Here is a 20,747-nt window from a genome sequence, read left to right on the forward strand (position 1 = left end):
GTCATCTGAGCTTCATATGTATTCACCAGGAGCCTGCTAGTGAGAGGCAGTAACCACAACTACAGTAACAGATGGAGGATCTCATGTCATCAATAGTGTGATGAAAGTAAGGAACATAAGGAACATAAGTACCACAGTACTTCCTGAAGATCCTGTATTTGCATTGAAGGTAACTACAAACAAAACAATTAAAAGGAATAGCTTTAAGGAAAGATAACTATGGTTGGTAGCTATCTTAAACATTTCTGCTTCACCTGGCATTTCCAGTTCTAAGATTCTGCTGTAAACCAGAAAGCATCAACCAAACATAGGCAAGAATGTATCTTTCATGAACACTGGAAAAAACTGACCTTTTAAGATGGATAATCTGAAATGTGTTCCATGGCAACAGACTTAATCATGACTGATTTTTATACAACTTTATGGAATGTGGATCATGTAACCTTGAATAGTTTCCCTTGAGTTCTTGGTTTTCATGGTGTCAACTGTAAGTTATTTATTTTGCTTTCTAATTTAAAGCAGTATTCATGTAAGTTGACACACAGGCAACAAAAGAAACCACCCATATTCTAAATTATGAAAGGCTAAGGGACTATCCTATCCCCTGCCTTGGATCAGGCTGTAAAGGGTTATGTTTAATCACGTTTTGGAAGGTTATGTAGCATGTACCCAGTGACATAGCAATTCAGCTGCTTGTAGCACTGGAGCCATTACATAATACTACTAGTAAGACCATTAGTAGAAAACTAAAAGTACAAACCTAATGATTCCTAGAGACTGAAAGAGGTGACAAGTGTATATATACCTCATGAATTAAATCACTGTATTCTTTACAAATGACAATGGTTACTTCATGTCTTTCCAAGAATGATATAAAAGAAAAACATACAAACTGAAACACTATCCACAGGAAACATGCAATTGTAAAATTACTTATAAAGTGATTAACTTTTTAGGAGAGTGAGGGATTTAAAGGAGGTGCTGTATTGAACCATTGAGCAGGATAGCTAAGTCACTAATTACAAAGATTAAAGAAATCTGCTATACACAGAAGGAAAGATATGAATGAAAAGGAATGGGTATCAGTAAAATGTATAGACAGGGTGAATGTCTGCAAAGTCAGATTTGTTCGCAGTCAAAATTTGTTCTGTAATGGAAGGGTTCAAAATAATAATAACGTCACTTATATTAACAGATACCATTTTATAGCAACATAATAATTTACTTCATATTCATGAGGATGTAGTTTGCTTTGTGTGGCTATTCTGATTTAGGTTTTCCTAAATCATTTCCGGTGAATGCCAGGATGGTTTATTCATTGATATGACAGCTCAACACCTGTCCTATCTTCACAAAAGCTTATTTATATATTCTGTGTGTATGTATATTTTGAGCTATTTATTTTCATTGTATTATGATGAAAAATCCTATATCGTTGTGAGATGATACCTGAGTGAATAACTCGATCAAATCAAACTAAATTCTTTCTTGGGATTACTTTGGCACTGCATTTGTGAAGTGCAGCAGCAAACAAATAGACCTAATCTCTTTGTAGATCAGATATCAGTGACCATGAGGCAGTTGTAGCAACAATGATTACCAAAATACAAAGGGCAACTAAAACAAGACATATATGTCCAGTAACCAGGATAAAGAAGCAACGGTGTCATATCTCAGAGAAGAACTTGAAACTTCCAACTCAGGACATAAGCATATAAAGGAATTATGGTTCAGGTTTAAAAGAATAGTTGACCATGCACTAGATAGATACAAGGAGGGAACAAAAATATGGAAACACCAGAAACACAACATGTTATCATGCATCATGCAGAGCAGAAAAACTGTTGAGGATCAAAACAGTTTCCAGTCATCTCAGAGTGGATGAATACGGGTCCTGTGTGGTTTTAAAGGTAATCTTACACCACTATTCCTGCAAAATGTGGCAAGTTCAGGTAATGATAATGGTGCTAGATAGTGACCATGAACCTTCCCTCCAAAAAAGACCACAAAAGCTCAATAATATTGAACCCTGTGGTGGCCAGGGAAGATGCAACAATTCATCCTGGTACTCACAACACCAGTCCTGGATGATGCAAGCTGTGGGAACAGGTGCCATATTGCCTTGAAACACAGTATCACCATTGGGGAACAAACCTTATACGGCAGGATGGACATGATCAGCCAAAATGGTCACATAACACTTGGCAATAACACAATCTTGCAGAATACCCATGGGGCCTATGGAATACCATGATATGAATGCCCAAATCACCACCAAACCGCAACAGTGTTTCACTCTTTGGATGTAAACTTGGCCAGATGTTGGAAACAATATGCAACATGACTCATAAGACCAAAGGACTTTCTTCCACTACTCAATAGTCCAGGTATTATGGCTTCAGAACCATGTTTCCTTGTTACAGGCATTTGCATCACTGATGAGTGGTTTTGGGATTCCAGATGATTCTGCAGTTCCCTGTTTATGGAGCCCCTTCTTGTTGGTTTGGTGATGACAGGGTCTGTGAGTGTGACATTCAATTTTGCAGTGACTTTTGCAGTTGTTGTCCTCTTATTTTTTGTCACAATCCTCTTCAACCACTATCTTTTATTATCACTCAACACACTCTTTTCCCCATGTTGTTACTTAGCAGATTATGTTTTATCACTTTTCTTGTATGCGGTATAAATGTTCAGTATGGTGCTCTTCAAATACAAAATACTTCAGCTACCTTTGTTATGGGAGCACTCACCACATGAGCAGCAAAAATTTGTTCACATCTGAATTCACTTAGCTTTGACATAATGCTTTCACAACTACACAGAACACTGCTCTGACCAAGACTGATACTTCAAAGCCGGCCAGTGTGGCCGAGCGGTTCTAGGCGCTACAGTCTGGAACCACGCGACCGCTACGGTCGCAGGTTCGAATCCTACCTTGGGCATGGGTGTGTGTGATGTCCTTAGGTTAGTTAAGCTTAAGTAGTTATAAGTTCTAGGGAACTGATGACCTCAGATGTTAAGTCCCATAGTGCTCAGAGCCATTTGAGCCATTTGATACTTTAAATATATTGAGGATATTGCACAGGTGGTCAAATACAATAATGCAACCTGCAGGCTTGGCCAGCATCTGCATTTATCTTCAAACATGCATTTCTTGTAGTGTTTCCATATTTTTGTCCAGCCTCTGTATTTATCCATTAGGAAAATTCATGATGGGAGGAACTCTTTATGGTATACAGTTAAATAAACTTCTAAAGAAACAGAGACTTCTGCTTAAAAGGTGTAAAACAGAGCATAGGGCTATAGGTAGACAGATACTGAGTGAAATGCATTTGACATTTTCAAATGTTCTCTTTAACAGGAAAATACTGGAGAATTGCCCTAATTTAATCCTCATACCACTGAAAAGATGAGTGAAATAGGAATTAGCATCAGTGAGTGGCATTGAGAAATAGCATGCTTGCACGTGTGCACGTGGTCCCCCCCCCCCCCCCCCCCCCCCCCCACACACACACACACACACAAGATCCGTGCCATGTAGCTGGAAGAACGCCCAGGTCACAATGATCTACAAGAAGAGTAGCAGAAGTGATCCACAAATCTACCATCCATGTCCCTGACACTGATTTGTAGTAGAATCTTAGTACATATTCTGAGTTCAAATTTGATGAAGTATCTTGAACAGAATGATCTCCTCCTTGCAAACCTGAAGTGATTCCAAAAACATCAATCATAAAAACCTAACTCACACTTTCCTCAAGCAACATACTGAAAGCCGTGGATAAAAGTAGACATGTAGATGCGATGTTTCTCAACTTCCAAACAGCTCATACCACATCTACACTTATTATCAAACACACAATTGTATATGGTACTAAGAAAAATTTATTTCTGCTGTTAGCATATTTTGCTAGGAGGACATAGTACATTTGTCTTGGATGGAGAGTCGCTGACATATGTGGAAGTAAGTTCAGGTATGCCTCAGGCAAGTGCATTGGGAACCTTGCTTTCATGTTGTATATTAATGATATTGCAAACAGTATTCACAGGTGATGGATTTGTCTACCCTGAATTAGTGTCTGAATCAAGCTGCACACATATTGAGATAGATCTTGAAAATACTTCAAAGTTGTGTTAACACTGGGAACTTGCTTTAAAAGATCACAAATGTAAAATTGTGCACTTATGTAGCATCAGCATCAATGAGTAAGAGTTGGAAACAGTTAACTCATACAAATGTTTGATTGTAACTCATTCTGTAGGGATGTGAAATGGAATGATCACATAGACCCAGTTGTAGGTAAATGAGGTGGATGTGGCAGACTTGTTTAGTGGTAAAATACTAGGAAAATGGGGCCAATCTACAAAGGAGATTTCTTACAAACTACTTGTGAAAACCATCCTAGAATAATGCTCAAATATGTGGGACTCATACCAAATAGGATAAAGGGCATATGGAATGCATACAGAGAAGGGTGGCAGGAATGGCCATGAGTTTGTACGACCCTCTTACGATAGGAGACATTTTTGTTCGAGAAATTTTTACACTCTAGCTTAGCAAATAACACTTATAATTGGAATGAAATCCTTCTATATACTATCCATGTTACCTATAGTTACTTAATATCATAACAGTTTACTTCTCTGTCCCTATAAACAGTGTTCTATTACAACCAAAATTGCTACTGCATCTGAATAGGCTGTATGTGGCAAATCAAAACTAATAAATTACAAGGCAATTTAAATCACAATAGTTCTCAATCTAGCCTGTTATCGACTGGACTTGTAAATGACCATTAAAATAACTACATAATGGAAGCAACATTGAAATTGATGAAATACATAACTAGCTAAATTGTGTATTACAAAAAGTAATTACCTTTTTAAGAATTTACATCTCACCAGAAAGCTTAGTTGATGGAGAATCTGGAAAATCTTCCACATTTTGTCATATGTGCTGGACTGAAGTTTTATTGAAATGCGTAATTTTTAAACTGCATTGTAATCCACAACACCAAAACATAACTAACTTTTATTCTTGCTAATACTAGAATTCTATTTTCATTTTTGCTCTCTTAAATTAATGAACAGTGTTTCAAAAGTCATATTTTTAGAAAATTAACTTTAAAATACAGATATGTCAAATGAGTTTCAAAACCCCTCTCTAGTCAAATTACCTGTTCTATTAACAGCAGAAATCATAAAAAATTATATTTCTGTAATTAATCACTATATAATTTATTCAAGAGAGTCATTGACATCTGACATACTTAGCACTAATATTGTTTTCTGATTATCACCTCTGTAAGGAGGTCTCACTGTAGTAGATACATTGTTACTGGGAGTACTGTCTATGAATTTGGACATTTATGAGGTAAAAACACTTGCACTGTGGATGTATTAATGTGAGGATGCATCTCTCAAATGCTCTGTATATACAATTATTGCACAACACTACTAGAGATTGAGCAATGTGTTACAAGGTAATTACTTTTTGTAATACACAATTTAGCTAATTATGTATTTCATCAATTTCAATGTTGCTTCCATTATGTAGTAATTTTAATGGTCATTTACAAGTTCCAGTCGATAACAGGCTAGACTGAGAACTATTGTGATAGTCTACAGTGAATAAATGGAGGTTTGGTCTTGGGAGGGATGTTGGTAAATAACTTTTAAAGTTTCTCTTAAATGTAGTTAAATTCATGCCAGTCATTCTCCATACTGTGTTGATGTTATTTTGACATTCAGAGCATCCACTCAATCTTACAGTATGGAAGTTGAGAGTTACCTGTCAAATATTTGATGTGCAATCATATTAACTATAGCCCATAAGTTCTTGTCACTTATAATAGTTTGCAGATCACAGTCTAATTGTCTGCATTCTCTGTCTACCTGCAGATGGGGACAACTGAAAATGACATGATCAGTGGAACCTCCCTGTTGCATATGTAGATTGATCCCACTCAAACCAGATCTTTAGGATGTGGACCATGACCTGTTAATTGCTGCACTGTGCCATGCATGGGGGAAAAGTTGTGCAGTCTGAGGCTGTTCCTGATGCTCAGCAATAAGCTTTAAACCCACCTTCAGTGCCTCTAGTGTCCCAGTCAGACTGCCATTTATCTAACTTCTGGGCTCGTAACCCTCTTTTTCCATAATATGAATTCCTGTAGCCTCATGCACACAATAATATTGTTCATGCACTGATGAATACAGCACTGCCTGGTAATGTACCATGATATCCATAGGAACGTACATCAAGAATCACCAGTAAATCATTGACAAGTGTATTGCTAGCCTCAGAAGGACACTTAGCTTAATTTGTCACTATATTGTTCTGTGGCTCTTCAGTCAAAGGCAATCTGCCCAGACACTGGCAATGAAGCACACAATAATGTTGAAAATACCTTCATGATGTGACAGCACTGCATGGAACAGTAATAACAATTGGCAGTGCCGACATGGGCAGTCTTATGCATAGTTTTAGCCTCTTTCTAAGTATTGGATTATATATATACTAGAAAGTTCCTTTTCTCATCTAGGAGAATGCAAAAAGTACAGTGTTTAATAGGGATTCCATCAAGACTCAAGGAATGATTTTTGGTGAGAAAAAGTTTTCTCTTCAAACGTTTCTGTGTAATTTTATGAACAGTTACAGTCAGTTTCCTACCCATGTACCACCACTTCATCTGAACAAACACATTATTCATCTTTTCCTTAAGTCTCACCCTGGAGGCCACAGGTACAACTACTATGATGTCATATGTGTATGCAATGAGACCTTCAGCAGTATCTGCTTCATATAACAGACATAATAACAGTTCGGTACTATGATCTCAGATCAACTGACCACTTACGGAGCCCTGAGGAGAGTCCTCAGTAATCTATTTGATTATCATGCTGTGCCCTGCAATCTGCTGGACACTGCATTCATTGCAGTAATTGACAAAGCTCTCGTACAGACATCTGGGGCCTGACAATCTCGTAGGCATGCAAACATTACATCCCGTCAAAGATTACTGAATGTAAATTGCAGTTGTGTAAAAGAAATTGCCTTTTTCGCATGATGCACATTGAAATTTTTATTTTTGCACCCAGACGCATTTCACCTTTTTTTACAAAAGATGCAGTTACAGTGATGTGTAACGTAAACAGTGAACTGAAAGTGAACTGTAAGATGTCCACCTGGTTGCCAGATGCGAAAAAGCAATTTGCTTAGATGCAATGAATTTGAAGTTACCTGACACCCACTGAAGATGCCTTGTAAAAAAGGCAAAACACGTCTGGGTGCATAAATAAGAATAAAAATTTCGATGTGCAGCATGCAAAAAAGGCATTTTCTTTGAAACAACTGCAATTTATATACAGCTGCTGTGAAATGGCCATTACAAGAAATGTATTAGTGAACGTGCTTACGATGACAATCACGAGTGCAACTGCATACTTTGGAGTTGGATTTTCTACACTCTGAATGTCTGTATTAACTGCCTGGTCAATAGAGTTCACTTTCCTGAACCATATTGGCTTTGGTTGAACCCAAGGGCTCCATGTGCACCAGCAATGGGTGATAAAGCAGACACTTATGAACTTAAACCAAGACATTTAATAAGAAAATCATGAATTACCTTTCTGGTGGTGCCTGGTCTTTCTATTCTTTCCCTTTTTAATCACAGGCCCAGCTCTTTTCCAAAGTTGTGGAATCCTACTGATTCATAATGCCTTGTTTAATAAAGCTGTCAAAGAAGGCACAATCAGTGGATATATACCCTCATGACCTGGTACCTTTCCAGTTTTCAGCTTGGAAAGTGCGATAGTAATTTCTTTTTGAGTAATAGGTAATACCAACATCTGATTGTCATATTCATTATTTAGTTTGCTTCTTAGCTGTAAGTGTATTTCAGAATCTGTACCCCCCCTCCCCTCGTGGTAGTATGGTAGTGGATGTGACTTCCCACAACAATTGTCTAACTCCACAAATAGCATTACATGGCCTTAGAATACATGGATATTATATTTCTCTGAGTTGACAGCAAAATGGTCTCAACAATGATTCGTTTCCCTTTGTTTCTTTATTGTTTCCTGTTCAGTGGCACTCAGTCCAGTGTTAGATACAACTATGTTTGAAAATGTATCAACAGTCACTTACTGACAGAGAACTACCACAGATTTTAACAGGATCTGCAGATTCTCAAATTGAAACAAACAATGTAGTGAATGAACCAGAAGAGGAATGTGTTGTGCGTGAGGATGTGGACAATGATAGAGTACCTACAGATGCTGAAGATGAACTATGGGCACCTGAAACTGATGACGACGCAGCTTGCAAGGTTAGTGACAAGTATATTACAAGCACTGGAAAAATTTATAACTCCAAACCTCCTCACATTAGAAGACAAGCAGCACAAAACATAGAGACAGAAAGAGAAGGCACAAGAGATGAAGTTAAAGTAGGAACAATAAAAGTTTTTGTCTCCAGAAATTGTCAACATCATAATAAAGCATACAAATGATGAGGAATTGAGGTAGAAAATACCCAAGACAGACAGACTTGAATTCATAGCATATACAGGGCTACTTATTATTATGGCGAAGGAAAATGACAGTAAGTCATCTGTTACAGAGTTATGGTCCTACACTTTAGGAAGGTTTGTTTGTACTGCTGCCATGAGCTGAACCAGATTCCAGCAGCTTACTAAAATAGCAAGAGTTGATGAACAAGAGCCACAAAGCGATCACAGGTAACATGATGAGTATTCTGCAACACGAGAAGTTTTTGATAAAATTCACACTTTATTGATGAAATGTTGTTATTGTTCTGTGGCATGTGTCCCTTCTAGGTCTTCATGAAGGAAAAAACCTGGTAAATATGGTATACTTATTTGCATGCTCACAGATGCTAAAACAAGATATGTTATCAGTATGGAGCCTTATGCTGGGAAAAGAAATGATGGTACACAACAATCTAATTCCACTGCAGCTATGATTAAACATTTGGTGGTTCCTATACATAAATCAGGGTGAAATGTCACCACAGACAATATTACACTTCAACAGATTTGGCCGAAGATCTATGGAGATCATTAAAAGCTAATAGGAAACATATACCTCAAGAACTGAAAGATATCTCAAGATGAGAATTACATTCTAGTAAATTTGCTTTCAGTGGTACTAGTACCAGAAATATTCCATTCACAATTGTTTCTTATATACCCTGTGAAAAACACAAAAGAAATATGCTGTTTCTATCATCTTAACATTATGACACTGCAATTGGTTCACCTATTGACACTAAGAAGAAAACAGTTATAAATTTACATAATAATGAGACTAAAGGTGGCGTTCACATGATAGATCAAATGGTGAGGAAATATTCAACTAAGAGGGCTACAAGAAGGTGGCCTCTGTCCATTTTGTATACTCTTGTGGACATAGCAGTGGTAAATAGTTATTCACTATTTTTGTTGAGCTTCCCAGACTGGAATAAGAAAAGACCTAATAAGCAATGACTTTTTCTTCAAGTACTGGGACTACAGCTCACAAACCTATACATTGAAGAAAGGGCTACAAATATTGCAGTACTGCCAAAGCCTGTAGTTTCAATATGGAGTGCATTCTCGGATGGAAAATCAAGCAGAACTTTGGTGCAAAGGAAGCTCACGGAGGCAAAGGTAGATGCTATTTGTGTGTTACAAAAGGGCTATTCAAAAGCAGAAAAGTACAACAAAACAACAATAATCTGTAACAATTGTAAGAGATACACATGTGGTAAACACAGCAAAAGAACTGTTGTATGTTCCAAATGTGAAGTAGATCCTGAAGAAAGTGGTGAATAATTCTTCTCACAAAACAGTGTTACATACCTAAGCTATTTTTGCACATTACCTCAAGTTTTTGTAATATTTTTTAAGTATAGTGATGTGTACTTCAATAGTACTATAATGACTTTTGCTACTAATTTTGCTCAAGATAATTAGATTTAGTAAACTTAAATGAAGAAATAAGTGACAGATATAAAATGCATTTTTGAAAACAGTTTTAAAAGAAGTATTCAGGTTCTGGATCCTGATTATGCATCAATAGAGCTTTCAAAAGTACATTATTACATTATTAATGGAATTCAAGAACAATTAATGAATTTTTTCTATTTTTAAATGCTTTTTATGGTGGGCACGAAGTACCCCCCTCCCCTCCCCCTTGGTAATACACATTACTGAAAATGGCTTGGTATTGTGATGGTTAAGAGAACCATTCAGAAGAACCAGTGTGGAAGGAAGTGGGACTCCAAAGTACTCAGGAATGATGAGTTCGCTAAGGATGTGGATACTGCTATATGGAATATCAAAACAGGCATTTGGTTAAAGAGGAGTGGACACCTCTGAAAAGGGCAATCACAGATGTTGGTCAGTCAGGTAGAGGAACAAGGAAGGTTACTCCGAAGAAATCTAGGGTAACGAAAGAAATATTTCAATTGCTCAATGAAAGAAGGAAGTACACAATTATACAGGGAAAGACAGGTATAAAGCAATATAAAATAAGTAGGCAGTGTAGGGAAGCTAATGAGAAATGGCTGCAGGAAAAATGTGAAGAAATAGAAAAAGAAATGATGATTTGGAAGTCCAAACAAGGCAGAAGGGACAGATAACATTTCATCAGAATTTCTAAAATCATTGGGGGAAGTGACAACAAATGACTATTCAAGCTGGTGCAAAGAATCTATGAGACTCGTAACCTTTCATCAGACTTTCAGAACAATATTGTCCTCACAATTATGAAGACAGCAAGGACAGATAAGTGCACAAACTATCACACAATCAGCTTAAAATTTCACACATCCAAACTGCTGACAAGAGTAATTTCAAGAGGAACAGAAAAGAAAATTGAGGATCTGATAGGTGACAATCAGTTTAGGAAAGGTAAAGGCACCAGAGAGGCAGTTCTGACTTTGCAATCGATAGTGGAAGCAAGACTGATGAAAAATCAAGATACACTCGTAGGATTTGTTGATCTAGAAAAAATGTCTGACAATGTGAAATGATGCAAGACGTTCAAAATTATGAGAAAAATAGGAGTAAGTTACAGGGGAAGATGGGCGATACACAATATGTACAAGAACGAAGAGGGAAAAATAAGACTGAAAGACCAAAAATGAAGTTCTCAGAGTAAAACATTTGTAAGACAGGGATGCAATGTTTTGGCCATATTGTTCCATATATTCATCAAAAAAACATTGACAGAAATAAAAAATGGTTCAAGAGTGGGATTAAAATTAAGGGTGAAAGGATATCAGTTTAAGAGTTGCTGAATACATTGCTGTCCTCAGTGAAATTGAAGACAAATTACAGGATCTGCTGAATAGAATCAGCAGTCTATTCAGTACAGAATACGGATTCAGAGTAAACCAGAAAAAGACAAAAGTAATGAGAAGTAGCAGAAATGAGAATAGTGAGGAACTTAACATCAAAGTTAATGGTCATTAAGTAGATGAAGTTAATGAATTCCACTACCTTAGAAGCAAAATAACCCATGATGGACAAAGAAAGGAGGACATAAAAAGCAGACTCGTGCAGGCAAAGAGGGCATTTATTGTCAAGAGAAGTCTACTGGTATCAAACATAAGCCTTAATTTGAGGAAGAAATTTCTGAGAATGCATGTGGGGAGCTTGGCATTCTATGGTAGAGAATCATGGACAAAGGGAAAACCAGAACAGAAGAGAATGTTGGAAATCAGGTGGACAATAAGGTAAGGAATGAGGAGTTTCTCTACAGAATTAATGAAGATGGGAACACACAGGAAACACTGACAAGAAGAAGGGTCAGGGTGATAGGACATGTGTTAAGGCATCAGGGAATAATCTCCATGGTACTAGAATGAAGTGTAGAGGGTAAAAACTGTAGGAGAAGACAGAGATTGCATTACGTGCAGTAAATAATTGAGAATGTACGCTGCAAGTACTACTCAATAATGAAGGATTGGCACAGGAGAGGAATTCATCGTGGGCTGCACCAAACCAAGGAAAAGAGAGAGGAAAGAGTGAGAGAGAAGAGAGAGAGGAAGAGAGAGACAGAGAGAGACAGAGAGAGAGAGAGAGAGAGAGAGAGAGAGAGAGAGAGAGAGAAAGAGAATAATAGGAATTCTCTTGGGGTCTGGTTTGGAATCTCAGCTGTATCTTTTCTTCAGATTCCATCTTATGCATTGGCACAGGTTAAGCTCACATACACCAATCAAAAAACATTTTGCATCACCTCGGTCCCCAGAACTGAAGATAGACATTGACTGTGGATATTATATCACAGACACAGTCCTTTTGACTCTTCAGAGATGTCACTAAACCCACCCAAAGATGTAAACAACCATGCATGAGCAGTACCTATTAGATGGAGGGGGGTCCCACAGCTGATCAGTTCCAGTCATTCCACCAGGAAGGAGGCACATGGCTCATGTTATCTGTAGTTCAACCATGCCTAGACAGTCAATACCATGTTCAATCATGTCCGCATTGTTATTTTGTGCCAGGAAGGGCTCTCAACAAGGGAAATCAGAGAGATTAGAGCCCACACAGAGGCATACCGACAATCCTTCTTTCCACGAACAATACGAGACTGGAATAGAAGGGAGAACCGATAGAGGTACTCAAGGTACCCTCCGCCACACACCGTCAGGTGGCTTGCGGAGTATGGATGTAGATGTAGATGTAGATGTAGATGAAGTGTCCAGGAATCGTGGAGTGAACCAAAGTGATGTTGTTCAGGCATGGAAGAGATACAGAGAGACAGGAACTGTCGATGACATGCCTTGCTCAGGCTGCCCAAGGGCTACTACTGCAGTGGATGACTGTTACCTATGGATTATGGCTCAGAGGTACCTTGACAGTAATGCTACCATGTCGCTGGTGGTCATGGAAGGTGCTGTAATGGTTGTATGATACATGAATGCCATCCTCCAACTGATAGTGCAACCATATCAGCAGCAATTTGGTGAGGCATTCGCTTTCATAGACGACAATTCATGACCCAATCATGCACATATTGTGAATGACTTCCTTCAGGATAATGACACTGCTTGACTAGTGTGGCCAGCATGTTTTCCAGACATGAATCCTATCAAACGCTCCTGGGACAGATTGAATAGGGTGTTTATGGATGATGTGACCCACCAACCATTCTGAGGGATCTATGCTGAATTGCTATTGAGGAGTGGGACAGTCTTGACCAACAATGCCTTGATGAACTTGTGGATAGTATGCCACAATGAATACTGGCATGCATCAATGCAAGAGGACGTGCTACTGGGTATTAGAGGTAGTGGTGTGTACAGCAATTTGGACCACTACCTCTGAAGGTCTCACTGTATGGTGGTACAACACACAATGTGTGGTTTTCATGAGAAATAAAAAGAGTAGAAATGATGAAATGATGTTTATGTTGATTTCTATTCCAATTTTCTGTACAGATTCTGGATCTCTTGGAATCGAGGTGATGCAAATCTTTTTTTGATGTATGTATATCTTCGAAATGTTCTTTGTTCCCCACTTCCTTGGGCATATTGCACACAATTAGCAGTTGCCTCTTCTTTTTCAGTGGTTCATATTTAATGCTAAGTATGCCATAGCTTTCTCTTTATGTTTTTTTGCAGCCACAATCATCTGCTTCCACTACGACAATGCTATTAGCTGTTCAGGTTAGTTTGATCCTAATTTTGTCTATCCTTGGGTTTGTTGCATCAATAAGCTTCTTCTTGACATTCTTGTTCTTGGTGGATCTAATAAAGATTGTGTTGATTTTCTTTCCAACTGATCTCTGTGTTTTAGCTGTTGTACTTAGCTTTGGTTTCTGTGAAGCTGCAGCAGCAGCATATGAAGGAATAGCCATAGTCACTTTTCTGTCAGCTTGGAGTTTTCTTGCTGTAGAAGCTCAACACAGGCTTTCAGCGCCCACATATCTGATTTAAGGATTTCTTAATGTAATCTTTCATTCTCCTTTCACAGCTCTTGTACCTAGCCAAGCATCCTGAAATAATACATAGTCAATTTGGTCACTTTCTCGATCAGTTTGTTTGTTGCAACAGCAGGAACTTTCTTCACCTCTTGAAGAAAATTAACAATGTCACAGGCAATTCAATTCTATCACTATATTCACTAGTTGGTAAAACTGCTTTGTTCTGTCATTCATTGGCGGGCGTGATGAGGCACTAGCACACACTTGATGTGACAGGGCATTGTCTACTGGCTTAATTTATTACTACAGAGAAGCACACTGTTTTGTCTGCTTGCTTCTAGAATTTTATCTTTAAGAGGCTGTCAGCTGATGCCCCCACAGTTGGGCATGGCTGTGGCAAGCAAGGAAGACAACTGACAGCTCCTGATGCAGAGTGGTGTCCCAGCTGCTGCTGGTGGTGCTGACACATGGTATGGCTGACACAATGCAGCTGCTGATGTTGTAGAATGGCCACTTCTCGATGTATGTGGTGAAGGAACAGTCTTCAAAACTTAATTGTATTCTTTAAATAGTTTATGAAGTCTACAGATCTAACCAGTAATGTCCTGCACATTTATGCATATAGGACTTCAAATACTGACTGTCAGTTACAGCTTATGCGTGACAAAAATGACATCTAAATCAGGAGCTGTTTCGTGCAATGACAGTTGCAGTGGCCATCTTGCCAATCTGACATGTGCTGAAATATTTCCAACTCAAGGAAACTAGTCAAGAGGATGTGACAACATGACCCAAAGATGAAGATCTTGCAGTGCTCCAGACAGAGGACCACTGACATGATCCATAGATAGAAGAATTCTGTAATTGCTTCCAATGAGAACTTCAGAAACAGTGGGGTGCTGTTTCTCCAGGAAAGTCAGCCAAGCCATCAGCTGTGTTGCATGCAGTGTGGAGTAGTGTTTAGTATCACTGGCTGGCATGCTGTGGGTCACCAGTTCAAATCTGATCACCAGCAAATATTTTTTTTTTCTATTATTTATCATTTCTACAAGATTTTTGAAGTTTCTTATGTTTGTGTATTGTGGAACATACTCTGTTTGTGTAAACAGCAACACACACTGTCCACAAGGCAGTTCTGTTCTGTATGTATGTTGGTGTCCATAATAAATCTGCTTTCAGTGTTGAGTATTGTATTTCATTGATGACCCTGCTTTTGGGTCTGGACTTGATTTTTCAGGGGTGCTTGATTTTCAGGGGTGCTACACAAAAAGATAAAACAGTGCACTGAAAATATCCTCAGAGAATACTTATGTGGTTTCTGGCCAAATGGAGGTACTTCTGACAAGTTATTTGTTATCAAACATGTAATACAATTTTTTTACATCAGTGAACATATCAAAAAATTATTAAAATTGTTGAATAATGTACACAGCATATACAACAATGTCAATAGCACATTGCACAGAATCATGCTCCTGCCCACTCCCCTCAGTGTAACCACTCAGCAGTGATGCAGTGTGTGTCATGTCATTGAGCTTTGTGACAGTTTTAGGGAGGATGGGGGGAGGGGGGGAGGAGTGTACATCAGCTGACATTATTACACATATAACAGCTTAATTACTCACAATCATTCACCATATCAGAACTACTGATATGTCTGTACAGGCACAGGTAACAGCTAGTATGTTACAAAGCACTAAAATAGTATGGTATCTGTGACAGACTGAGAAGGTTAGCATTAACAGAGAAGAACACAATGGTGAAAGTAAAGGTGAATATAAAAGTGACCAAGAGCTTTCATTTTACAGATGGAGTGATACAGAGTGATGGTTTCTCTGCAGTCCAGTTCAATTTAGTTCTGCATACTCCTTTTCAAGAAACAGACAAGAGAAGTACAGTAATGATAAAATCCAGTCATATATGTGTATATACAAATGATAATGGAATTATGGCAAGTGAAATCAAAACTTTTAGAGAAATGTACAAAGTAATGAAAGGAGGAGCAAAAATGGTACTTTCTGTAACAAAAACGAGACAAAATATGTGATAATGTCCCATTTGAAGGCTAAGAGACACCACATGACCTGAATACCTCTAATAAATCTTTTAAAGGTGTCAGTTGCTTCCATTATCTTGGTGTCTATTTAACCAGTGATATTAATCAGAGACAATGTGTTACAAAAGAATACAAGCAGAATATAGGGCATGTTATGTGGACGTACAAATATTTAAAAATTCTCTAATACAAGAACAATGTGGTTAAGAGTATGCCATTCCTCTGTATGGCCAGTTGCTACTGCATATAAATAAAAAAATGTGGATGATAACAGAAGCAGATATAAACAATCTGGGGGCATTAAAGAATCCTACACCAAATTGATGGGGCTATGAGAGGAACAGAGGGTTGGAGAATAAGATACAAACATGAAATACAACAGATTATACAAGGGAAAGCTATCTAACAATTTATTAAGTCTCAGAGAATACACTGGTTAGGACGTATGGGGGGGATGGCAGATGACTGAATGCCCAAAAGAATAATGAGAGGAAGATTTTATTCCAGCAGTATGAAGGGCTGACTATGAGCAAGGTGGCTGAACATTGTGTTGACTGACCTTACCTAGATGGAGATCTGAGGATAGAAAAAGAAGATAGAGAACACAGGTGCATAGCGACAGATTGCTGAGGAGGACAAGCCTCATCAAGAGCTGTAATATCAAAGAAGATGAAGAAATAAATTCTGAAGAGAAGTCCATTCACTAAGGAGTATGTGTGAATGTTTCTTGATGGACACTGCTGATGTAAATCTCTCAGGCATTACAAGCCAGGTGGTAGTGTAAAAATATTACGATGTTATGATGGGTGTCATATTAATCATAGTCTGATGAACTGTAAAAATACTGCAGATACCCTCCCCTCATTCTCCTATTTATATGCAATGGAGTACTGCCATTTCCCCTTAGATGTGGGCATCGGGGTTCTTATGTGACCAGAAGTCAGGGAGAAGGAGGAAGAGAGAGAAAGATGGTTGGGATCGGGGCGAGAGGATGTGTTTAAATCTTTGGGTGGATTAGATTAGATTAGATTAGATTAATACTTGTTCCATAGATCATGAATACGACACTTTGTAATGATGTGGAATGTGTCAGGTTAATAAAAGATGTCTGTACAAGATATAACATTACACAAAATATTGCATGACACTAATGTTTAAGTTGTTTTTTTTCCCTCCCTTAATTTATATCTAAAAATTCAGTCAATGAGTAGAAGGAATTGTCATCTAGAAATTCTTTTAATTTATTTTTAAATGTTGGTTGGCTATCTGTCAGGCTTTTGATGCTGTTTGGTAGGTGACCAAAGACTTTCGTGGCAGCATAATTTACCCCTTTCTGTGCCAAAGTTAGATTTAACCCTGCATAGTGAAGATCATCCTTTCTCCTGGTGTTATAGCTATGCACACTGCTATTACTTTTGAACTGGGTTGGATTATTAACAACAAGTTTCATAAGTGAATATTTATACTTTGAGGTTACTGTGAGGATTCCTAGATCCTTAAATAGATGTCTGCAGGATGACCGTGGGTGGGCTCCAGCAATTATTCTGATTACACGTTTTTGAGCAGTGAATACTTTTCTACTCAATGATGAATTACCCCAGAATATGATGCCATACGAAAGCAGTGAATGAAAGTAGGCATAGTAAGCTAATTTACTGAGATTCTTATCACCAAAATTTGCAATAACCCTAATAGCATACGTAGCTGAACTCAGACGTTTCAGCAGACCATCAATGTGTTCCTTCCAGTTTAACCTCTCATCAATGGACACACCTAAAAATTTTGGAAATTCTACCTTAGCTACAGACTTCTGTTCAAAGTCTATATTTATTACTGGAGTTGTGCCATTTACTGTACGGAACTGTATATACTGTGTTTTATCAAAATTGTGTGCTGCCCACTGCTGGTGCATGATTGCTAACATGGGAATCCATGTGCAACTGAGTTGACAGCACTCATCTCAACTGACAAGACTTTCATGGATTCCTCTATCAATTCTTTTATTATGCTCTCCCAAAAACAATTGGTTCAACACAGCTGGGTGTTCTCAGAACCAAACATATGTTCTTCATATAGGATGTGCTGTGTCCCTGCTAATTTTTCTCTGTGTCCCAGATGTAGATGCCTAATGAACCCTCACAAAGCTTCAAGATAGAGTGCTGCATTTGCCATATGTATTGGCAATCATATTCGCATAAGATATTCTATACATATCTTTGGCAAGCCAAGACTATTTTATATCTTTGGTGGTGGTAAGAAAAAGTGCTTGGGTATTTGAAGTGTGACCACCTTAATGTTTTCCATGCAGGGATTTGCCATTCCAGGGACCAGTGGAAATCCCTTGGCTACTCCATCTATTTATTCATGAAACTCCCCAATGCAGCTGAACTATGGTATGACGGGTGCATGTAGAAAGGGTTTTCTATTAGTGACTAAGTGGTTCTCCAGAAATCCCAAGGAGACATGAAGAGCACCTTCATGAAGAGTTTTTTTTACATCAAAGATCATTTCTCTACTCCACCTGTTAAGTACTGTTACAAATCTGGCAAAGTTCCTGAAATGGTTATCACAGTGTCCAACAAGGGGTTTCACAAGTTTAGTTAAGTATGTGGCCATTCCATATGGTGATGAGCTAATAGTGTTGCCTACTGGCCAAAGAAGCAGTTCTTCTTTATGGATTCTGGGATGTAAATACATGTTTGGCACTCCTTCACCTCTTTTGGTAGATCTGAGCTATTTAGCAGAGCTGTTTGTTTTCCTAGTCATTGTCATTACATAGCCTTCTTGAGACTGTAGGTCAGGTCCTGTAACAGAGAGAGCTTACAGTAGTTGCTGGAATGCATTAGTGTCATTGTATTCCCTTTGTCTGCAAGCAGAATCATTGTGTCAACATCTTCCTCTACTGACTGTAAGGTCAAATGTTCCACTGATATCATATTTGGTTTCACAAGTCTGAATGTGGCTATGACCCTACAGGTTTCCTGCTTAATTTCCTCAACTTTTTCTGTCAGCAAGCAACAAATTGTTCCTTCCAAAACACTAATAATGTCCCATACCAGTATGGTTCTTGGGATAACTTCAAAGTTCATCCATTTTGAGAGGGCTGAAGTTGTAACCGAATCCAGTTCTTTCTCTATCAGATGTGTTCCAGCATTACTGGTCTCATTGTGCTTCACCTGAGCTCCTGACAAATATGCTGATTCCTTTTGCACATGTGAAACATTTTTCACTTTTTTCTGTTTTGCTGTTGGTGTATGAGGTGCATTTCATGCACTACGAGGTTATGTACTGGTAATGTGCTAATAGGTGGCATGTGAGTATGAATAATGTATTCTTATCCAGCTATCTGTCTCTATGTGAAGCAAATGTTTTCCCTTACTATGGTCATGCCCACCTTCCATCATATCCAATTGGTGTTCCTTGGTTTTACTGGGTGCCACAGTTTTGCAAAATGTGTTAAGATGACCTCATCTCAACACTGTTGAAGGAAGACCAGGGTGTTGAAGGATTTCTTTCCTGCTGTATTCTCTCTACAGTTGTTCAGAGCTGCAGAACATCTCCCAAAGTGATGGCACGTGTATGAAGGTAGATGCAGATTGGTGTGTGGAATCAAAACTTTGTAGCTATGTGCTGAGATTGCATCAAACAGTGGACAGCGCATGAAATGGGTGCCTATACAGTAATTCAAATGCAGCCTCATTCATATGCAACTCCTTTTGGATCTGGATCAATCATGTGATGTTACTGTATGGTCAGCAGTCACTTAAACTTGTACAACTAGATTATGATTTACGTAGATGATTAAAACCCAAGCAGTAGTGGCAAACAAGGAAGGAGTATGAAACTTACTGGTACTATGTACAAGACTTAGACTTGAGCCACAGACCTTTGCCTCTCATTGGCAAGTGAACTGCCAGCTGAGTTATCCGAGTGTGACTCATGACCCACCCTCACAGTGGTGGACACCATCCCACCTCCTTCATTCTGGATTCAAGGAAGGAATCATCTTATTATATTTTAAAGGGTTGTGCTCATGGTGAAGAAGACTGTCACAGAAACTGTCTACATGATCTATAAAATGTTTTCAGACTGATGGCGGTGTTTTTGAACAAGAGTCACAAAAAGAAACAAACACTGAAAACTGTAGGCAACACTCTATTACTTTGAATTAGCTTTACATCATTTACTACTGAGCACACAGCACAGTACAATTAATGAATTACAGAACTAGAATATGTTGAAAAACCTACACTTTTCTAATTAAATGCAAATTGTGATGAAATGAAATAACTTATACTAAAGCACAGCAAATATTGCCTGAAGAAGTAATACCTGTATGAAGGTTCTTGAAGGCCTTTGGACTGATTTCAAGAAGTGAATTAACAGCACCGTGGAAAGATCCATCAATGACAACAACATCTCTTCTCTTTGTATACATTTTTGCAAGCTGGAGAGCCAAATCATTGGCTTCTGCACTAAACAAACAAAATTAATTGAAATTATCTAATGAGCACACAATGACAACACAGAATTCAGTATGTTAAATAATATGTACCTGATATATTAGAGTGCATTTAAAACTATGTTGTACAGTGATACAGTAAAATTCATAAAAATTATGAAATTAAATGGAATCAATATGACTGGTAAATTGACATTAATGATAAAGGTGAGGTTTACATTTGAACTGTGGTCAAAACAGAAAATTTCTTACATATAAGAAACCACAAATTAAACTACTAAAAAAATATGA

General features: G+C 38.1%; 1 protein-coding gene across 2 annotated transcripts in view; it reads right to left on the reverse strand.

Annotated features, from left to right (window-relative positions):
* LOC126484167 (5-phosphohydroxy-L-lysine phospho-lyase-like) overlaps window positions 1-20,747 on the reverse strand; it is a 325,588-nt gene that overhangs the window by 62,317 nt on the left and 242,524 nt on the right. For both annotated transcript variants that reach the window (XM_050107574.1, XM_050107582.1), the window contains exon 4: window positions 20,327-20,469. In XM_050107574.1, the coding sequence (XP_049963531.1) occupies window positions 20,327-20,469 (143 nt within the window). The remainder of the gene's footprint in view (window positions 1-20,326; window positions 20,470-20,747) is intronic.

The sequence above is a fragment of the Schistocerca serialis genome, chromosome 1 (genome assembly GCF_023864345.2).
Source record: "Schistocerca serialis cubense isolate TAMUIC-IGC-003099 chromosome 1, iqSchSeri2.2, whole genome shotgun sequence".
NCBI classification, from domain to species: Eukaryota; Metazoa; Arthropoda; class Insecta; order Orthoptera; family Acrididae; genus Schistocerca; species Schistocerca serialis.